Raw genomic sequence first — 22,037 nt, forward strand, 5'->3', positions numbered from 1 at the left:
TTTTATTGGGTGATTTTATACTTGATATGAATGTGAACAACCAAATTAAAATTCTTCTCTTTAGTTACAGAAACGACTTGTTGCCACAACTCTTTCAAGTTTCATGGGTATGTACTTAGCCATGAAATCCAGGGCAAAGCATGTCACAATGCATTTAGTTGTGTCATGCATACAATAGTATTCTCTTAAAATTTGTAATTTTAAAACAGTCCTATTGTTGTAATTTCTGTTTTATGTAATGACTAAAACTGCAAAAGGGTTGAGTGTATTACTGCCCACTTTAATTTCCAAAGTGTTTTAAAAAAAAACACGATTTCAGTTTGGTGCATTTTAGTTCAAAGATTTCCAAATCGTTATCCTTATTATTGGTTGGATGCAAATTTGTTTTGGTAGATATGCTTTTAATGGTTAAATTACTGTATTTATTATATATTTGCTTAAAATTGTATAAATTTTAACTCAGGAGAAGTATTTATATCATAGGTAGGCTAGTGAGCTGGCACTATGTCATCAGAACAATAAAATTAAGATTGTCTAGTGCATCTTAACATATTGTGGGTTTTAGCAGAAAATTATCTCTCTCTTGAAACTTTGTCGAAATGTTACGAAGTATGCAAAGTTGCTCTCTATACATATATGGAATCCCAGTTTTATCATTTAGGCCAGCATTATGCTTGTGGGTTCATTCTTGCTAGATGCAAATAAATTGAGTATGCGTGCTGTTGATTAAGAATTGGTTAAACACTGTAGTAGGAGAAGCAGTTTGCATTTGACATACTTATAATGCCCAATTGTAATGATATTAGTTTTTTGATCCCATATCAGTAGAAGACAAAATCAATTATCTTCTTGGTCACAATTATTTGTGTAGGTGTGTAAAAGGAGAGAATTTTAATCTTACTGTTATTGCCTCATAACTGCTGAACTTCTTTGCTTGTATTTCAGTGATACTAAGATGTTGAATAAGAAACTGGTTCATTTTGGAATTTAATCTCAACAGAAAAATGAATTTAATCTCAACAGAATCAAAATATTGTACATTTCCCCCAGCTATACATTTGAGTTACATAATCAGCTAATTCCCCAACTGAGATCTGGTTTGCGGGCTTTTAAAGATATCTCAGAATATATAGAAATGGCTGAGTAACTAGCTATTGTTTACATGTTCTATTTTTCCCATGGGCTGAAAGAGAGACTGATGCCTACTTGTAAAATTTCATCGGACAATGAAGAAGGTCCTATGGGACACTCTCACCCTAAGTCATCTCATTGGGGAACTAACATTTTCCACCCTATGTTGAGCAATAGGCATGATACAATATCTCATCCATCCTATTGCTTCTTGATCTTCCAAACAATAACCCTCAAGAGTCATGTGGTAGAACACATTGCATCATATGTTTGGGTGAGATTCCTGACTTACCAAAGACAAGGATGAAACACCATAGCATCCTTCCAACTTGTTCTTTCACAGCTTCTTCAAGGGTGTGAGGGTCAACTTGAATAAACCTGTGAATACTTCTTCAGGAGTCTTGTTGTCCAATGATTGATGGGGTACCTATTTTGAACATATACAACTCCATTAGTTGCTTCCCCCAAAGGAACTTCAACAACTTTTGATCATGGAGCATGGCATGGGCAACTTCTACAATAGACCCATTCTTCCTTTTGGCTATTCCATTTTGTTTGAGATTATAGGGCACAATCATCTCTTTCGTGATGCCTTCTTGCAAATATTTATGAATTCATTGGAAATGTACTCTCCACCAATGTCAGACCTGAAGATCTTAATTTTCTTTCCAGTTTGATTTTTGACCAAGGCTTTGAAATTCTTGAACAAATCGAAGGCCTCATCCTTATGCTTCATGTAATATATCCATGTCTTGAACAAATCGAAGGCCTGCTAGATTTGTTTGGGTTTGAAAATAGGCTTCTAGGCTAAATTTCACACGTCTAACTTCTCTTTGCTAATCATCTGCTGGAACATCATCACATCATGGATAAGTTTTGCATGTGTTAATTTTAGGTATGATCTATGCTTAGAGCAATTTACTTCAATTTTTCATATTAGCCCAATGACAATATTCAGATTAGCAATCGCATCAACATGATAGTAAAGTGCAGATAGAACATAAACATAAACAGTAGAAGACAAGCCAAGAGAAGAGGACACAAGATGTGGCACCAGCCAGGGACAAACCCCAATGTGGGGAACCCTTGATCAATTCTTCTTATAATCTTCAATAGTTCAGCAGAGAGAGAGATAGTACAAATACATAAATCTGAGAGAGAGAGATCGTACAAATACATAAATCTGAGATTTTATGACAGCAGAAGAAGGTACATCATTATGACAGTCTTCAATCATCAAGAGTGCTGAAGCATATCCTGATGCAGCATTCTTCAAATCGCTAGCTGCTCCAGCAATTCTGGTTGCAGGCCAAAACTCCCTTGACTGTGATGAATGGCTAATCTGATCAGTCTCCGAACAGTCCTAAGACAGCAGCCCCAAGGTAACCCTTGCTATGGTGCTATGGCCCGTGGCCTAGCACATAGCAACACTGAAGAAAATGTCTTCAAAACATCGCCAACCGAATGCTCAAAGCATCTCTTAAAAGTGTTGTAGACTTCTTGCTGCACTGCTGCAATTCTGGGACTGTTTAGGGCACCAATCACAGTCCCTAACAGTTCATCAAACTAGCCCAGAATTGCTTTCCCTTTCTGCGGCTCTCCTCCAATAAGATGCTGCCCTCCATGCTGCTTTTTTAGAGCAGATTCAAGCCTAACATAAGGACTGTCCACCCTCCAGCAAGTCCTAATCTTGGCCTTCAAGATCAGGGCCTTGGCCTTCCAATCAGCAACTCGGACCCTTATGAAATTTTGAGATCAGGCCTTGTCATTCACTGTAACTTCAAGATCACAACATGACTTAAGTCGCTGAATATGATTGACAACTTCTGGTAAAGTAGATTTATTTGATTCTTTATTTTTGTGTTTAATATGGAACCTATTAGTTCCTTTACCAAAACACCACATCCCCGCAATAGCTCTCAACATAGATATTTTATTACTTCCATTTTGGCTCATTATCAATGAGTAATCTCCTTTAGTGTTCCCTAATGACAATCCTTCAATAAGAGTCATAATGCACTATGGTGTATGCATTATGGTAGGTTTGCAACCAAATTTCCTTAGTGGAGCAACAACTGCATTACTCCCATCTACAGTACTGTAAGAGACAGCCCTGTCAGGAACAGAGTATCGAAGAACTTCTTCTCTACAGAAATAGGCTTTCATATCAGCAGAACTTGGGGTGATAGTGATTGAACTTTTTTGAGCTCTAAAGTCCTGAAATATTTCCTTTTCATATATACTTGTTGGCATTTATGGTGGTGGTGGGGTAGGAAGAAGAACAATCTGCTGAAGAGTTTCATTCCAATTTTTCATCCAATGATGGGAATCAATGGAAGGAGCGTGGTGTAGGAACAGTAAAGTTTCTTAAGCACAAGGATACTACAAAGGTTCGGCTGGTCATGAGGCAATCCAAGACATTGAAAATATGTGCAAACCATTTAAGTATGTAAATTTGTTTGTTTGTTTTTTTTTTTGTGTAATTTCCCCCCTGAGATTGTAATAGCTTATCTTACGTCCAAGTTTTAAGAGGCTTTTTGTGCCGAGAATTTGTGTTGATCCTTATTATCTGGATTATATTGTTTTTTTTTTTTTTCCTTGTAGTTCATTCCCCAATGTCACTTCAGGAGCACGCAGGTAGTGATAAAACTTGGGTCTGGCATGCAACTGATTTCTCAGATGGGGAACTGAAGGAAGAACTCTTCTGCATTCGTCTTGGCTCTGTAGACAGTGAGCACTATTCTTAGACTCTTCTAATCCTTGTTATGATCTTTTCTTTCTGTCTTGTATTTTTCTTTGATAAAATCTATGTTTGAGTACCTATATTCTTGGATCATTTCATTGAAGGGTTGATTTTGCATATGTTCTTAGGATGCTTTTGTGCAGATTATAGTGGGTTGGCAACGGATCCCCCTCCCCAAACACCCTATCAGCATAGTTAAGACTTGAGTTTAGGGTGGCTTTAATTATCTCTGGTAATAGCAAATGATACGGAGGATTGTGCATAACCCACCCCCTTTTTGATTCCAATAAGCAGAGGTGGTCACTATGGTAATCCGATTTCAATTTGTAGTTAGAAAATGGGGTCACAACTTTCCATATTTTTTGTTTTGTTTTGTCTTTTTACATCAAACAATAGTATATTTATTAGAACCATAGTCAACTAAACAAATAGGAAACAATTTATTTGACAGGTGGAAGAAGTGATAGGCTTAGAGCAATTGAATTGTAGGCCATGCTTCTTGACAAATTGATGAACAGATGTCTCCTTACTTGAGATTTAGGTTGGCACCATGGCACCATCTTGTCCATCATTATACACTAATCTTGTCATTATCTTCTTCACTGTGAATGACTGGCCTGTTCCCTGCAAATAAATCTGGGCATAGAGGAGCCAATCCAAGAACAGTAATCTCTAGCACAAGACAATATTAATGATCTAAATACCTAATCCTGAAGCTTGAGTTTGATTTTTCTCTACTGGTTCTGAATCTCTGATTGAGAATCTCCCACTCGTCATTATCAAACCTTCTCCTTCATCATTGGCATCAGCTGCACTGCTGAGGTACTTTGGTTGGTTGTCATTGGACTTGGGAGCTTGAAGTTTCAAATTATTATAGTAACAGACAGCGAGAAAAGCCAGTCCACACCCACTCAAGTTTATGACTGTAACCTTTTCATTTATTACAGACAAAGATTATGTTATGAGCAGCCAGTCCTTGACAAGACCAGCAACATTCATAGTCAAGGCTGAAGTCTTTCCTATCAGAAGAAACACTGCAAGATTAAGAGCCAAGGCACAAGCAGAAATGTCATGTAATCCAAATCAAAGGAAGAGACCCTGATTATCAGAAATGGGTATTCTACTAAGGCCCAGGGGGTGCTGAGAAAAACAAGGCAACAAGGAGCAACAAAGATGTGATGGGATTCAACTTAATCCCTTTTGATGTTCGTGGAATTTGTATGAGAACCAATTGGGTAGTCTCACATGCAACTGCACTTAACTGGAGAATCACCTCCCATGCATTCATCTTGGCCTCCCCATAAGCTGAAATAGTAACTCCAATGGATATGGCCAACATATTGGCCTCGGGCTCACCTTTATAAGCTTCTTTCTTTAGGGAAACCACAATCAAATACACAGCAATGGGAATTAGAGCTTTCAGCATTTGAAATAATGATACTGAGAGGAAAACATAGGCAGAATTTGAAAACCAAAGACCCAAAGAATACACTTATCAATATTATGGTTTCAACGAGCTTGAAGACTCTTACAATAGCAACAGCCAGTGTTGAGTAGAAGCCCATGTGAATCATGGTGGGACTGATCACACTAAAGTTGTCAAGCAATGGCAACTCCAATGGATATGGCTAACATATTGGCCATGGCCTCACCTTTATAAGATTCTTTCTTCAGGGGAACTGCAATCGAATGCATATCAAATGGGCACAAGAGCTTTCAACATTTGAAATATCGATACTTTGAGAGACATGCACCAAGGGCTGCATCATTTAGGATTTGTACTCAGTTTAGGTGTCATATTCAAGGGGAAGTTGTTATGCTTTCCACCACTTCATAGATTGTTAGAGTGATGAAACAAAAGAGGCTCCCTCTTGAGGCTAGATTATGTCATTCATATCAGCTGTGTTGTTGATGTCCTAGCTCAACCAGGTCTTGCCAAAACTCTGTTGAGGTGCAAAATTTATTATAAACTGAAATGTCTTCACAAGAATTAACCTCATAAAATGCCATAATTACAAGATATGCCATACATGGCTGTGATTATGGCTCGCAAGACCCTTAGACTTTGAGCAATGAGGCTCGCAACATCACTTACGATTATGCACTCTACAATTCTGTGACCAGCTGAATGTCAAGCAATTGAACCGCGATTTAAATCCTATTTTGTCAGCAATAAGTACTATACTTTGTCTTTATTTAGTGTAGAGAACCAAGCACTTATTCTGCTCATCTATAGAAGGGACAATGGTTGTTTGCCTATGAGGTATAAGGAAATCCTATCAGATGTTTTGTATTTTCGTATGGAATTGAATCATACTCCTGCACACTGTAACATTCATATATATCAACCTGTAGAGGCTTTAATAACACCTGGTATTCTGGTTAGTGATTTTATTGGACCTCATGTGCATATCCTACATGCACAGGATGGACTATTCATATGTTACAGGGTATTATTCTTATTATTTAGGGTGCACATCTTCAGGTGCTCAAGAACGATTACTAGAACAGTCAGTTAATTCTGCAATTTAAAGGATGAAAAAGGAGGTTATAGGAGTCTAGTTTTGGTTCTCATCCACAATGTCACACTAGTCTGCCTGGGCATGGTTCTCATGGTTTAATAGTGACTTGAGGAGTCATAATACCATAGATCACTAAACACGAACAGCTAAGGTAGCCCAAGGACAATAGCCATCTTTACACATTAATTAACAGGTCTTACATTAATTATCCTAGGGGGTTTTAATACTTCCAAATGCTTAAAAAATAGTTAGCAGAGCATTCACATTACACATTCCAGCAATCTTTTCTATAAACCAACCAAATGCAGTCAGGAGAGCCCTCCTTTTAAACTATACAACCTTATTGTTAGTATGATCAACCTTATTTTAATATATAGTGTGACAAACCGTATGTGACAGGCAAGTGGAAAACTTTTCTCGCAATTGACTAAGCGACGTCCTGCGAGCCAGACTTGAGACGGAAACCCTCGTCAGAAGTATATGCTTGGCTCTTTTCCAAACAAATGAAGAGTCAATGAGGTTTTGTGTAATCACTTCTGGTATCGTATTGGGTTATTGTTAGAAGCGATAATTGGATTCGGATTCTCATCGAGTGAGTTGTTCTGCTTTCTCAATTTGAGAGGGTTTGTTTGGAGGGAAAAACGAAAGAGGACATACAAGAATAGTGAGGGGAAAGATGCAGAGGAAGAGGATTGAGAACATCGCCAACAGGCAGGCTACATTTTCCAAACGTAGGTGGATTGCTGAAGAAAGCTTACGAGCTCTCGGTGCTCTGCACTGCAGAAGTTGAACTTGTGATTTTCTCCCCAGCAGGAAAGCTCTATGAACTGTTTTTTAGTGCAAATCCTACTATTTTGATTCTAATAATCATGGCTATGCAAACCTCATGAGATTCTTACTAATAACCCCGGTGGTGCAAGCCCTAGTAAGCTCGATGTTGAAAAACTTAGTGTAAAACCTCCAAATCGCTGGTTTTGTTGTAGTGCTTATTGGAGAGTATATAAAAAATTTCACACCTTTTTATGAGATATGGGAGGAAAACATGTTAAAGATTTTTAATAAATATAAAATTTCCAAAATGATGCTAGTTACGTGTGATTCTTTTTTCATTGTTTGTGATTATGAAAAATGAAACTCAATGTTTTTTCATTAGTGCACGCATATTTCATTATATAATTGCATATAGAAAAATCATTCCAGAGCCGATAACAATAAAAGTGAAGAATTTATGGTCCAATATTATATTTAAGGGAGATGTTTAAGGATGATGTTTGAATTTTGTTTTTCATTTTAAGACATTTGGAGCAAATATTAGGAAGGACTTTGAGAAAGGATTGTCCTTGATTTTCGAAAATGGAGTTGTTCCTTTCCAGCCATATGCCCCAAGTGACCATCAAAGGGAGAGCTCATATGTTTTTTGGATGTTTTCTTTATAGCCATTTTTTTACACATATCCATAGAGTCCCCATGCCATTGATGTGAATTACTTGTTCGGTTTTTTTTAACCAAAATTTTTAACCAAACAAGAAAAATTTAAAAAATGCCTCAAGATCAAAGACTGAAACAAAGACCTATTGACATACCTTTTAAAGTATGGAAGAAGTTGGATGCACAAAGAAAAGCCGGCAATGAGAGCATTCAGGTATTGAATTTTTCATTAAACATTATTTAGAATGTATTAATACTTATAAGTATCTTAGACATGTATTTGTGTGAAAATAAATTGAATTGGTTTATGTTTAAGGACAAGGCATCCAAGGCGAGGTTAACCAAGACAAAATTCACTCATCGTAGTGGCCAGAAAGGTTTAAAAGCACTGATAACAACCTTTGTAAGTATATTAAACATGTGATATTTTTTTTAATAAATTTTGTACTAGAAGAAAGTCATTGTTATCTAATTTCTCCCTATTTACTGATTGATAGGAACTAAAATATGGAAGACCTCCAAATCATTTGGAAAAGGAGGTGCTGCAGCAAAAGAGATGGGTTGAATTTGTTGTTTGGATGGACTCTATGGTATGTAATCTTAGTTGGATTTCCAATATACTTTTAAACCATATTTTCATTTTATTTTTTAGTACTATTAGATATTATATCTTACCTCATTTTATGGTTAACATTGTATAACAAAAACATGCGTTGTGTTATGTAATTAATACTAACATGTAATATTGATTTTTTTTGTCAGAATGCTATAGGTAATGATTGCCAAGACGATGATCCAAATTATGTTCAACATATATCAGGAGATGATGAGGATGAGGATGAGGATGATGGTGGTGAAGGAGGAGATGATGATGATAGTTGCGGTGTTGGTGATGATGTGGATCAGAGTAATGAGGATGGTCAAGATGATCATGAGGATGATCTTGGTGGTGGTAGCTAGGCATGCACATGCATTGTTTTTTATGAAGAAATTATTGTGTAGAATGACATTGTTATGTTTAGATGGGTGTTGTGAATTTACCCTATATCAATGAGACATTTTGATTTTGTAATCATACGATGAGTTTGATTTATGTATGTTGTTAATTTATCGTAGAATAACGATATTCATGAAATATTTTGATTTGTTAATCATATTTGAATTTTAGTTGTTTTGATTAAAAATAATACTGATTTTATTAGTATTATGTTGCTATTTTATACATGTTTTGAAAATTTTTAATGACACATTGTTATTTTTTTGGATGGATGTTGTCAATTTCTCTTAAATTTCTTTACAAATGATTTTGAATTGTGATATCTGCTTTAATGATATTTAGAAACTGTCATATATTTCACTATGAATCTATAAAGGGGGTCATATATGTAAAGAAAAATATACTCTATATAAGAAGTCAAATGCGGATGTAACCATGGATGCAAAATTGAAAGTAAAATTGGATGTTAAACTAGGAATTAATACAAAATGCAAACAATTGACATACAAAGTGTTTTAAATTAGAAGTGAAAAATTGTGCAATAGTTGACACAAAGAAGGGAACAAAACATGGCATACAAAAGGATATCAAATTGGGCAAAAACAAGGACACATAAATGGGCACCAAATTAGATGCAAAAAATGTTACAAATTAATATGCCAAATGATGATGCAAATAATGGTGTAAATTTGGGATGCAAACTTGGGTGCAAAAAAGGAAAAAAAAAAAGATGTAAGAAAAGACATAAAACATGATGCAAAATGGGGCTGAAAAAAAGGTGAAACCAAGGATGCCATATTGGATGTAAAAAATGATTCCTAATCTCATGCAAATTTAGGCTCGAACTCAGACACAAAATTATATGCAAATGTGGACACAAAATGAGGCAAAAAAAGATGCAAATTTGGATGGTGAAAACGATGTAAAACTAGACACCAAAAAAATGCAAAATTGGATGAAAAAGTCGGTGTAAATAATGGTGCAACATTGGACACAAGTAGACACAAAAAAATGGTGCAAAAAGGGGCATAACATATCTTAAAATTGGATGCAAAACTTGGTGCAAAAACAAATACAAAATTAGACGTAAAAAATGGCTCTACATTGAATGTACCATTAGACACAAAATAAGATGCAAAGGTGGACACAACACATGACTCAACATAAGATGCAAATATAAATGCAAATTTGGATGCTCAAAATGATGTAACATTAGATGCAAGAGATGGTGTTAAAAATGATGCAAAATTGGATGAAACAAATGACGCAAAATATGGTGCAAAATGAGATGGGAAAAATGGAGACAAATCAAACGTAAATGTGGATGTAAAAAATGGTCCAAAAAAAGATGCAAAAATGGGCACAAAAATGGATGCAAAATTTGGTGCTAAATCAAATTCAACACATGGTGCAAAGATAGGCACCAAAGCTGGTGCAAAAATAGAAGCAAAAACTAGTGTAAGACTAGATACAAAACCTGGCGTAAGACTAGATGCAAAAACTGATACAAAATGGATGCATAAAAAGATGTTAAATTGGATTCAAAATACAGTGTAAACTTGATGCAAATGATGGTGCAAAAATGGGAGCAAAGAATGACACAAAATAGGAAGCAAAAGAGAATGAAAAATAGATGCAAAAAATGACACAAAACTAGAAGCAAAACCTGTCATAAAATAAGATGCAAATCTTGGTTCAAAATTTGACGCAAAAAATGATGCATAGTTTGGTGTAAAAAATGATGCAAAATCTAGCGTGAAAAAGGATGCAAAATCAGGTGCAAAAAAGGACGCTTTAAAAATTGTACAATAGAGCCAGATTTAGCGCCAGGTTGTTCATCACAATTACAAAAAAAATGCACTAAAATCTGGCGCTAAATCTGGCGCAAATCACTGGTTTTGTTGTAATGCATCTTATCCAATTTTGGTCAAAGCCATATGCTTTTAGAATTGATCTTATGTAAGACCAGCTTAGCTTGTCATAGGATTTCGCTAGGTCCAACTGAATGATTATACATGCTTGTTTGTTGGTTTTGAGAGAGTGTACCACCTCATGAGCTTGGATGATATTGTTGAGGATTTGTCTTCCTTCCACATAGCCTGTCTGCTCCTCCAAGATGAGAGAAGGTAGAAGGGGCTTGAGTCTATTGGATATCACTTTGGAAATAATTTTATACACCACATTACATAAGGCTATGGGTCAAAAACCATCCGGAGTCATGGCATTTTCCTGTTTTTGGATCAGAGCTATGAAGGAAGCACTGAGAGCCTTCAGAACCTTTTTGGACTTTCTTGAGTCTTCCACAACCTCGAGGATATCTTGTTTGACTGCTTTCCAGCAAGCTTTGAAGAAGTCTACATTGAATCCATCCGAGCCTGGTGCTTTTCCATTTTGCATTTCATTAATTACTTCACTAACCTCCTCTTCTGACACTGGCCTATTAAGATTGTGGTTGTCCTCTCTGGTAACCAGCTGAGGGATAAACTGAGTGAAATGGTCAATGAACCTGGATCTATCCTCCAATGGCTCCTTTGCAATATTGAAGAAGTGTTGAACAAGGACAGATTCCATATCATTGTGAGAGACAAGCTCAATCCCTTGAGAATCTTTGATCTTCGTGATTCTATTGTGAGCCCTATGAGCCATACTGGATTTGTGAAAGAACTTTGTATTTCTTTCTCCCTCTCTAATCCATTGTATCCTTGATTTCTGCCTCTAGAAAATTTCCACTTGTAAGCATATAACTTCCCATTCTTCCTACAAAGAGTCAGTTAGTTTTTGCCGCTCTTCGGTGAAGCCATCTGTGATGTTGATCTGATTGATCTCCTGGAATTTCTTCTCAGTTTCTCTTTTGGCTTTGAAGATATCGCCAAATTCATTTTTGTTCTAATCTTTAAGTCTGGATTTGATATGTTTAAGTTTCTGTTGGAGTATGAACATTTTAGTGCCTTGAATGTCCAACTCCTCTCTCCACCATTTATCAATGTTACTAGTGAATTCAGGGTGTGAGAGCTAGGCATTTTCAAACCTGAAAGGTCTGTTTCTCGGTGTGCACATAAAAGTGGCTTCCAGCTATACCAACCAGTGATCTGATCCTCCAAAGGGTAGAATGGAAGCTATCATGGTAGGGCTTGTGAGAAGGAGGTCCTCTGAAATAATAAATCTATCAAGTTTGGATGCAACTTGAGAAGCTCCTCCCCTCTTGTTGTTCCATGTGAAGGTTCCATTTATTGTTTCAGTGTCCACTAGTCCCATATTCATAATGAAGTTCTAGAAGGCCATGGAGTCTCTGCCTAGCTGTCTAGTACCTCCTTTTTTCTCTGAAAGAGATCTTATCATGTTGAAATATCCTACAACGATCTAGGGCATAGTGGGATGTCTTGCTCTTAGATCCTCTAGTGAGGTGAGAAGCTTGAGTTTGTCTGCTTTCTTTTGAGGTCCATAAACATTTGTGATCATCTATATTTCGTTATCACCTACAGGTTGACATACCAAGGAAAGATAGTTCTTGGATGCTTCAGCATCTAGGATTCCAAATTTCTGTGGATCCCACAGTGTGAGAATCCCCCCCCACTGAGTTATTTTCCTTAACCTATAGATACTCATACTTGATTAACCACTTATTATGAATTTCTCTTATCTTACCCATCGAACATTTTGTTTGCTGAATAAAAACCATATCTGGTTTTTCTTCTTTCATTCTGTTACTGAGATTTCTTTGTTTCCTTCTATTTCCTATGCCTCTAATATTTTAGGTTGTGAGCTTCATTAAGAAAGGTTTGTAAAGGAATAACTAGTGAGATCTTTCATCTTACTTGAGTTAATCAATAGTTTCCCACATTCATTTAGTAGCTCATTCTGTCTTTTTCTTCCTCTTTTCCTTCCTGAGCTCTTTGGAGATTGTGCCTGTGAATCCTCCATCATTTTGACCCCACTTGGTTCCTGGCTTTCATGATTTCTTTTGACTCTAGCTCCCTTTGATTGTGACCTCCATAGAAAGAGCTGTTGTACTCTGTCATAATCCTCTTTGGGCAGGGAGTCCACTCCTATGTTCTTTCCTTGTTCCAGAAATTTCTCTAGATCTAGATTTTCCCTATCTAGAATCTCCTGTAGTTCATGGTCCTCCGTTCCCGCTTCACTTGGAGTCATCTCATGGTCCCTACTAATCTCTATGCAGCTTGGTAGTTCAACCTTTTGCTGGTTGTTTACTTTGATATCCTCCATTTTAGCTTCCTCATCCTGCTCCTTCGTTATATTTTCCATGTCCTGGACTGTATCCTTGTTCCCCTCTTCTTCCTCTAGGATTTTGAAACTGTTGTGCCTTATATGTTTGTCCTCATTTATCTTCTTGTGTGGACGTTTACCCGCTTTCCCTTTGCCCCCAACCTTGATGAAACCCTCGTGATCTCTATCCACAGTAGTTTTCCCACTACCTTCCATATTGATTGTTGGTTAGTCTCTAAATAGATGCCCATGTTCATGGCATTTATGGCATCTGAATGGGATGTGCTTATAGTCCACCATCTGCACCCATTCTTCATCATACACTTATAAAATTATCTCTTCCGAAAGGGCTCCAGATAAGTCCATTTCCACACATATTCCTACAAAGGAGGTATATTTTCCTTTCAGAGTTGCCTCCGAGATCTTTAGAAAATGCCCCAGCTTGTTACCTATTATTTTTAACGATTCTGGTAGCCAATAATCTAGAGGAAGGGAGTAAAGTCTGATCCAAACCGGTACTGATGTGAATATTTTACGTTCTGGGACAAATTTCATCATCCATGGTCGCATGTAGAGTCCTGCCACAACATAGAAATATGGCCCCCCTTCGAACACTCTATCTTTGTCCTCTAGGCTTGCGAACACCACTGTGAAGAAGCCCTTAGAACCCAAATGTAGATGTATTTCCCCATTTGGATTCCAATGGCTCCTTATCCAGACGTGTAACGCCCTCTCTGTCGGCCATAACCACATGAACTTTCATATTCCATCATATGATCCCTATGCGCTTGTATCGTCGAATCGCTCAATATGACCTGGGGAATGATGCTCGAATTGGGTTTGCAGACCCCAGTTGTCCTTACGGAAGTCGGTTTTTCACTGTTGCTTCCATTATCCTGTTCTTTACTTGTTTCCTGTTGATCCCCTTCCAGATCTTGAAGTTCGTTTCTTCCAAATGCTCCTTTGCTTCTTGCCTCTAATACCTTCTCCAGAGGTTTTTTAAAATGCTTCTTTCACACTTCCTTACCTCCTTCTGTAACTACCTCACTGTAGAAGGGAGCAGCACTCCCCCCTGCGTGTCCCACCATGGTATCTTGAGTCAAAACCCTAGCGCCAACTCCAACCCTAGCTCAAGTTGCAGTCCAAAGTTATTTTTGATTCCAAAAATATTTCCTGGTCAACAAAATTGGATTTTTCAATATATAAATTATTTTAATAAAAAATAAAAATATTATAAAATAGTTAAAATTCAATAAAGTTAAAATATTTTGTGGTTGTGGAAGCATTTTAATTGTATTAACTAATTAAAAAAGTTATAATTTAGCTGGAAATTTTTTTATGGACTTGAATCTAATTTTGTCACTATTAGAAAAGTCACCATTGAATTGGGAAATATCAAAATAGTCTCAATTGAATTGGGAAATTTTTTGATAGCATTGAATCTATTTTGGCTATTATTAAAAAAATTGAAAAGTAAAAATTAAACACTTCCGTAAAAGAAAAGAAAAATAACGATAAAATATTGAAGAAATTTTGACCTGCGAGGAATGGTGACCTCGGTAGACAATGCCATTTGTTTTCCCATTATTGTATACCTGGTTTTTACTTGTGAAGTTAGATTGTTACAATGTAAGGATCTTTACTGCAAACCATGTTCAGCTTTATTTTGTGTTATTGACTGCCTACGGAATTTTTAACTGCGCAGCGAGAATCTTATTGCCCACGGTTCTTTACTGCAGACCATGTTACACAAGTTATTACGGCTGATCAGGTTATTTACCACAAATCATTGGAACGTTTCCGATTCCATTTTGTATTCTTATTTTTTCTAATGATGATATACTACTTCGACTTTAGTGATGAAAGTTTTAAATATTTCACTTCGACGTGAAAGTTTAGGTTACTTTACTTTTACGTTCTTATATTGGGATTTTGAAATTTTTTAATTAAAATATCCCTTATACCCTCTTTGTTTCACTTCACTTCGAGAATGATTTATTTTATATTCTTATATTTAATTTTTCCAATTTTTTAATTAAAATATTCTTGGTCTGTTTCTTTTTTCAGTTCACTTCATTGGGTTTTTTATATATATATTTGATTTTAATTAAATGGTAACAAATAATATTATATTGTTAATTATATTTTTAATGAAATAAATGTTTTTAAAATTATTATTCCAATAAAAAGCATTCTTTTATTTGTGGTAAGTATTTTTCAAAATTATTTAATTTGGATTAAAAAATGGGTTATGGACTTTTTTAAGTTGAATACTAAAACTATTTAATTTGTTTTGTTTTTTTTTTCATTTTTGAGTCATGGGCTATTTTTTTTAGTGTACTATTAAATAATGATGAAAAGATAAAAACTAGGTAAATGATGTCCATCAATGTTGTTTATCCATAATTGTAAATAATAAGAGTGTCTTTGAGTATGAGTGGCAATATGTTCCACTTACTTTTGAAGTGGCAAATTATTTTGTTGGTAGTGTAAAAAATTAGGTGAATACCATACTAGAGAGTTGATACAAAAGCTCCATGTTCATTTAAATGTTTTTCAAATCTCAACTCCAATAAAAACTCTTTGATTTGTGGTAAGGAATTTTCAAAAGTATTTAATTTGGATTAAAAAAAATGGGCTGTGGGCTTTTTTTGGTTGAATACTAAAAATATTTAATTTATTTTTTTGGGTCATGGTCTATTTATTTTGATTTTACTATTAAATAATGATGAAAAGATAAAACCTAGGTAAATGATTTCAAAATGATGTCCATCAATGTTACCTATCCATAATTGTAAACAATAATGGTGTCTTTTCTTATGAGTGTAAATATGTTCCACTTACCTTTCAAGTGGCAAATTATTTTGTTGATAGTGTAAAAATATTGGTGAATACCATACTAGAGAGTTCATACAAAGCTCCATGCATGTGCTAAATGCTTTTCAAATCTCAACTCCAATTAAAAACACTCTTTGATTTGTGGTAAGGATTTTTCAAAAGTATTTAATTTGGATTAAAAAAATGGGTTGTGGGCTTTTTCCGGTTGAATGCTAAAAATATGTAATTTTTTTTTGGGTCATGGTCTATTTTTTTCGGTTTACTATTAAATAATGATGAAAAGATAAAACCTAAGTAAATTATTTCCAAATGATGCCCATCAATGTTGCCTATCCATAATTGTAAACAATAGGATATCTTTTCTTATGAGTGGAAATATGTTCCGCTTACCTTTGAAGTGACAAAGTATTTTGTTGGTAGTATAAAACATTAGGTGAATACCATACTCCAGAGTTCATACAAAAGCTCCATGCATCTGCAGTTACATTAGATGATGTAAAATTATAAAATTTTCCATTGGTGGCAATATAAGAATCATCCTATGAATCACTGCCACATCTTATATTGTAGGTGATCAGGTGATCAAATTTTCACTCAAAAATGAAAGTGCCCAAAACTTCTTGAAACTGGAACCAAATAGAAGTGCTCATCGTTCTAAATCCAACGACGTTCATTTCACCTCAATTTGGCACCGGGATAGCCCATTGATCGTTTTCCCAAACAGGCAACAAATGACAAAATTTGCGGTTTCACTAAGTTTTTTGGGTTTTTGAGGGCTAGTGCCAAGCTACCACTTGGCCTCCCTTCATTGGTCAAAATTCATAGGTTTCCATTGATTGGTATTGGTTAAGGTGGCCAATGGGAGGCAGTCACATGGGGGAGGAAACCACGTGACCTCCCCACACTGGTCTAAGAGTTTATTATGGAGGTCAAGCAACCCATAGGAGTCGAACTCACCACCTCCCACCAAGCAAATGCAAGAATTACCATTATACCACAACATGTTCCTTGTTATATTTATGGAAAAAACTATATTAAAGTGTTAAGTGAATGGAGTATGGTGGAGAGGGGAAACACCTAAGGGCCTAGCCCCAAGTTTCATGCATAGCCATGTGACCACAACATAGAGATAACGGGAAGGGCTCTATTGGGGTGGGGGGGCAGGGGCAGCCCTAGGTTCCATGACCGCTATGTGACCCAATGCTGAAGGAAAAGGGGCCTAGTGGCAATGGTGGGTGGTTAGCACAAGCCTTGGTCTCGTGGCCCATATGTCCACATTTTTCAACCCTAAGGCGTTAGAGGGTGAATTAATGGTTCAACAAATTGCACCTACGAATGGTGAATGTGTCACTCAGTTAGCGATTTTCAGGGTGGAATTGGAGGATCATTAGCTAAAAGGGCAAAATTGTAGGATGGTTAACAATAAAAAGTTCATGGATGAGCTTGGAGGTCAAAACGTTTTGAGTTTTTCACCAGTTTGAGATCAGAAAGAGGCTACTTATGGCTTTTCAAATGTTATGAATCCATTGATGACCGCTTTTTTATGTTTTGAACACATCTAGATGGCCTTTTTGCAGGCTGTAAGCTACAGGATGTATGGATCAAATAAGGATTGGTAGCATTTTCTGAGGGTGTTGAGCATGAAGAAGACCTTGTAGGGGTTTCTTCACCTTCAAAATTCATTTGCAGTAGCTGATACTTGCAAGGTTTAGCTCTTGGACATTTTTCTCTCTATGTCAAGATGAGGGAAGCTTCGATTATGTCCTTGTTTTTGCATGTATGCTCTTTTTAAAATGAGGTATAGGGTCTTTGTAGAAGACTCCTTATATTGTTGTAGTTTACATGGTGATTGCAGGTTTTTTAATGTTGTTTTATGTGAGATTTCTATGGAGGAGAACATTTCGTTGAAGGCGAAATATCCACATAGTCATCAACATACTTTATGTACTTCATTTTTACACTGAAATATGAGTGATATAGTCATGTTGACAGACCTAGAGACGTAGCCCACGAGGGGTGAACTCCGTCATCAAACCTTGTTTTTCTCTTCTCTATGCCTACATGAATTATATGTCTTATGTTCATTATGATTAACATTCACATGAGAACTAATTCATGCTTGAAGGGACACTAAACAAACATGTTGCTTATGAAGATCCATTTTGATGTTTGCATAGTGACAACATGGTCCTTGTTTTTTTTCATTTGATTTTCGAAAGAGAGGCAAAAATTTCCTATTCCACTTTCAAATCAGTTTGGTATTAGAGAACAAGTTGACCAAGTTGCAAGATGGGAAGCAAAAAGATTATCCAAGAGCTTGAAGAGTGAAAATTGGTTCTTCGTATGGAGAATATAGAGTTGAGAAGGATATTGGAGATGGCTAAAGAGGAGAAGAAGCATGCGCACTTTGTGTTGCAGAAAGTGCTTGATGAGCAAGTTGTAGAAAGTGCTACTCCTTCACCAACAAAAGACACCTCTAAGATGAAGCTAGTATGCACTCATGGTTCAAATAATGGTTTTGGAGCATATGAAGAAGATGATGCATGTGAGCTTTGCAAGCATTTCCATGAAGCACACCCTATGGCAATGGACAAGTGTGGATGGTTAGATTCATCTACAAGTTGGCCATCATCGTTATCATCAAAAGTAGAAAGGATGCATGACAAGTCTAAAGAGGTAATTAGTATCTCAAGTATTATGCCTTCCTTTCATTTGCTTAATAACTCTTTTGTGGCATTTGGGCAACATACCAAGGGTATAGGTATGAGGTTTCTCTCTAAGATGGGATATGAAGGTAGAGGTCTTGGAAAAAAAATTCAAGGCATTACCAATCTGATTATGGTTGAGGAAAGACCAATGTACCAAGGCCTGGGATATAGCCGAAAGGAGTTTTGAGAATGCTCCAAAAGGCTTGAGGTACATCAAATATCTGAGCATGAGATGTCACCACCTTATTATAATCGTCGAAGTTGCAACTGTAAAGACAGTTATAACTTTGAGGAGTGTTTTCCAATGCATGGAAATTCTGAATACTTGTGGAATTAGTACCCTTGCACATTTTGTGATGCTTCTGACCATTGCATAGCTGTGTGCAAGAAACACATAGTAATGGTCAAAAGAATGAATGAAATTCTAGGCATCAAACATAACGACTTTATTTTGCAAGAAGAGAACCTAAAAGCCTAGGAGAGGCAAGATTTTGGTAGACTTGTTGTAAAGATGTTTTGTAAATTGTTTGTAAATACTTGTTTCATTACCTATTTAGGTACTTTTGTAAAGTGAACATCATTATCACTATGTTCAACAAGTAGATGTTTTCATTGATGTATGTATTGGATTTTTATAAGTCCACATGTTCAAGGACCTTTTAGTGAATGTACAAAGTTCTTCATTCAAGTTTGTTTACGAATTCTCACATGTTCATTGATACAAGTATTCAAGATGAAACTTGTGTGAATCAAATATTTGTTTTCAATATTGTATAAGATGACTATGTTTGTAGGCAAGGCCAATGTTGTCATTGAAAAATTTTGCAGTAATGTAATTTTCATGTACAAGCTCAGTTTGAGGACACTAAAGCATATTCATTTTGCTTCTAAGTTCCAAGATGGAATTAAGTTTGTCTTCAACAATTTATTACTTCAAGATGAAATATTTTGGATCCATACAAAAATAATATTGAAGAGAATGTTTAGATTCCACTCATTGATATTTTGTTCTTGCAGCAACGATAAGAATGTTGGCTCGATTCTTGACCGGGCAATAGGTATTAATGAGGATGACAAGTGAAGTGTCTTTATTGGGGCTTGAAGGGTAGCAATTGAAAATTTTTCAATTTGGATTTAGTTTTTGGGTATTTTTAGGTTACAATCTCTTTATATGAACTAGGGAAATAAAATTTTGGTGGCCAAAAGTTACTAGTGGGGAGGTGTGATCAGGTGATCAAATTTCCATTCAAAAATGAAAGTGCCCAGAACATCTTGAAACTGGCACCAAATCGAAGTTCTCGTCATTATGAATCCAATAATGTTCGTTTCACCTCAATCCAATACTGGAAGGTCCAGTTATAGCTCATTGATCGTTTTCCCAAATAGGCAAAAAATTGGCAAAAAATGGGTGTTGACTGAGTTTTTTTTGGTTCTAAGGACGAGTGGAAGGCTTTCACTTGCCTTCCCTTCATTGGTCGAAATTTGTAGATTTCCATTGGTTGGTATTGGTTGAGGTGGACCAATAGCAGGGAGCCATGTCGTCCAATGGGAGGCAGCCACGTGGCCTCCCCACACTACTCTAAAATTTTATTATGGAGGTCGAGTAGCCCATGGGAGTCGAACTCGTGACCTCACACCAAGCAACCAAAAGGACTACCACTATATCGTCGCATGTTCCTTGTTATATCTATGACAAAAGCTATATTAAAGTGTTAAGCACATGATGTATGGTGAAGGGGGCTAGCCCCCAAGGGCCTAGCCCCAAGACACATGCACAGTGTGGTGACCACAGTGTGGAGCTAACAGGAAGGGTGCTACAGAGCGGTGGGGCGCAGCCCTAGGTTCTATGGCTACCATGTGACCTAGCATTGAAGGAAAGAGGACCCAGAGGGAAGCATGGGCGGTTAGCCCAACCCTTGGCCCTGTGGCCCATATGTCCACATTTTTCAGCCCTAAGGCATTAGAGGGTGAATTCATGGTCCAATACATTGCAACTGTGAAGGGATAATTTGTCGCTTAGTTAGCGATTTTCTGGGTGGAATTCTAGGATCATTAACAAGAACGGCAAAATTGTAGGATGGTTAACAGTCAAGTTCATGGATGAGCTTGGAGCTCATAATGTTTTGAGTTTTTCACTAATTTGAGCTCAGAAAGAGGCTACCTGAAGGTTTTTGGATGCTCTAAATCCATTTCGGACCTCTATTTTATGTTTTGAACACATTCATGTGGACTTTTTTTAGGTTGGTGACTAGGGTATGTACGTATCAAACAAGGATTGGTAGCATTTTCTGACGGTGTTGAGCATGAAGAAGACCTTTTAGGGGTTTCTTCACCTTTAGAATTCATTTGAAGCAACTAATACTTGAAAGTTTGAGCTTGTGGACATTTTTATCTCTATTTCAAGATGAGGGAAGCTTGGATTATGTCCTTTTTTTTGCATGTGTGCTCTTTTTTAGATGAGGACTAGGGTCCTTGCAGAAAATGCCTTGTATTGTTGTAGTTTACATGGTGATTTCAGGTTGTCATGTTGTTTTTATGTGAGAGTTCTATGAAGGAAAAAATTTCCTTAAGGGGAAATGGCCACATAGTCATCAACATACTTTATGTACTTCATTTTTACACTGAAATATGATTGATATAGTCATGTTCACACACCCAGAGATGTAACCCGGGATGGGTGAACTTCATCATCAAACCTTTTGCTTCTCCTCTCTATGCTTGCATGAATTATATGTGTTATTTTCATTATGACTAACTTACACATGAGAACTACTTCTTGCTTTAAGGGACACTAAACAAACATGTTTCTTATGAAGACCCATTTTCATGCTTGCAAAGTGTCAACACGGCCACAGTTTTTGTTTCATTTGAGTTTGGAAAGAGAGGGAGAAATCACCCATTCCACTTTTAGATTAGTATGTGACAAGAAGATCTCATTTCTCATTGCTAATAAAAGTGTGCATATGACACTACCATCTGTTTTTTATGTATAGACAAATTGTGAGACTTTCATCATATCAATATTTCAAATAATACTTTAATTGTGTATTGCCAACTTAACACAAATACACTAAAAAATCTATATCTATTACAAAAATTATTATTTCAAAACAAAGTACAACTTTTCATATTCAACAATTCCAATTTAACAATCCTATCAACCCTTCTTTGCACATTTTGGGGCAATTTCTAGTGTTATGTTACCATGATATACATAATTTCTATTATATTACATGTAGAGAATTTTGACTTAATTCCATCAAATGACAATAAAAAATGTATTTTGTCTTTAATTAAACAAAATTTTTATTAAAAATAAAAACATATTTTATAAATATAATTATTTTTCTTTTTTAGATTCTTAAAAATACATAAAGTTAATAAAATTAAAAATAGTCCAACTACAATTTGATTGTTAAAATCCTATCTCAAAAAAGACTAATAAT

The 22,037-nt window shown here is 36.1% G+C and overlaps 1 protein-coding gene across 1 annotated transcript; it reads left to right on the top strand.

Moving 5' to 3' along the window:
• Nucleotides 1–8,003: 8,003 nt before the first annotated feature.
• On the top strand, nt 8,004–9,044 carry LOC149236049 (uncharacterized). The gene is made up of 3 exons (XM_089461498.1): nt 8,004–8,227; nt 8,322–8,414; nt 8,587–9,044. Exons 1-3 carry the CDS (start codon nt 8,099–8,101, stop codon nt 8,782–8,784), a joined length of 420 nt encoding a protein of 139 aa, XP_089317624.1. The 5' UTR covers nt 8,004–8,098; the 3' UTR covers nt 8,785–9,044.
• The last annotated feature ends 12,993 nt before the right edge of the window (nt 9,045–22,037 follow it).

Source organism: Pinus tabuliformis, chromosome 8 (assembly GCF_031772625.1).
Source record: "Pinus tabuliformis cultivar Carrire ecotype Pingquan chromosome 8, CPIR1, whole genome shotgun sequence".
Lineage (NCBI taxonomy): Eukaryota > Viridiplantae > Streptophyta > Pinopsida > Pinales > Pinaceae > Pinus > Pinus tabuliformis.

What these genes read in the sequence shown, in the direction of transcription:
- LOC149236049 (XM_089461498.1), top strand. Translation starts at nt 8,099, where the DNA reads ATGTATTTGTGTGAAAATAAATTGAATTGGTTTATGTTTAAGGACAAG. An exon ending in AAGCACTGATAACAACCTTT is followed by an intron (nt 8,228 to 8,321) that starts GTAAGTATATTA and finishes ACTGATTGATAG; the next exon opens with GAACTAAAATATGGAAGACC. An exon ending in TTGTTTGGATGGACTCTATG is followed by an intron (nt 8,415 to 8,586) that starts GTATGTAATCTT and finishes TTTTTTTGTCAG; the next exon opens with AATGCTATAGGTAATGATTG.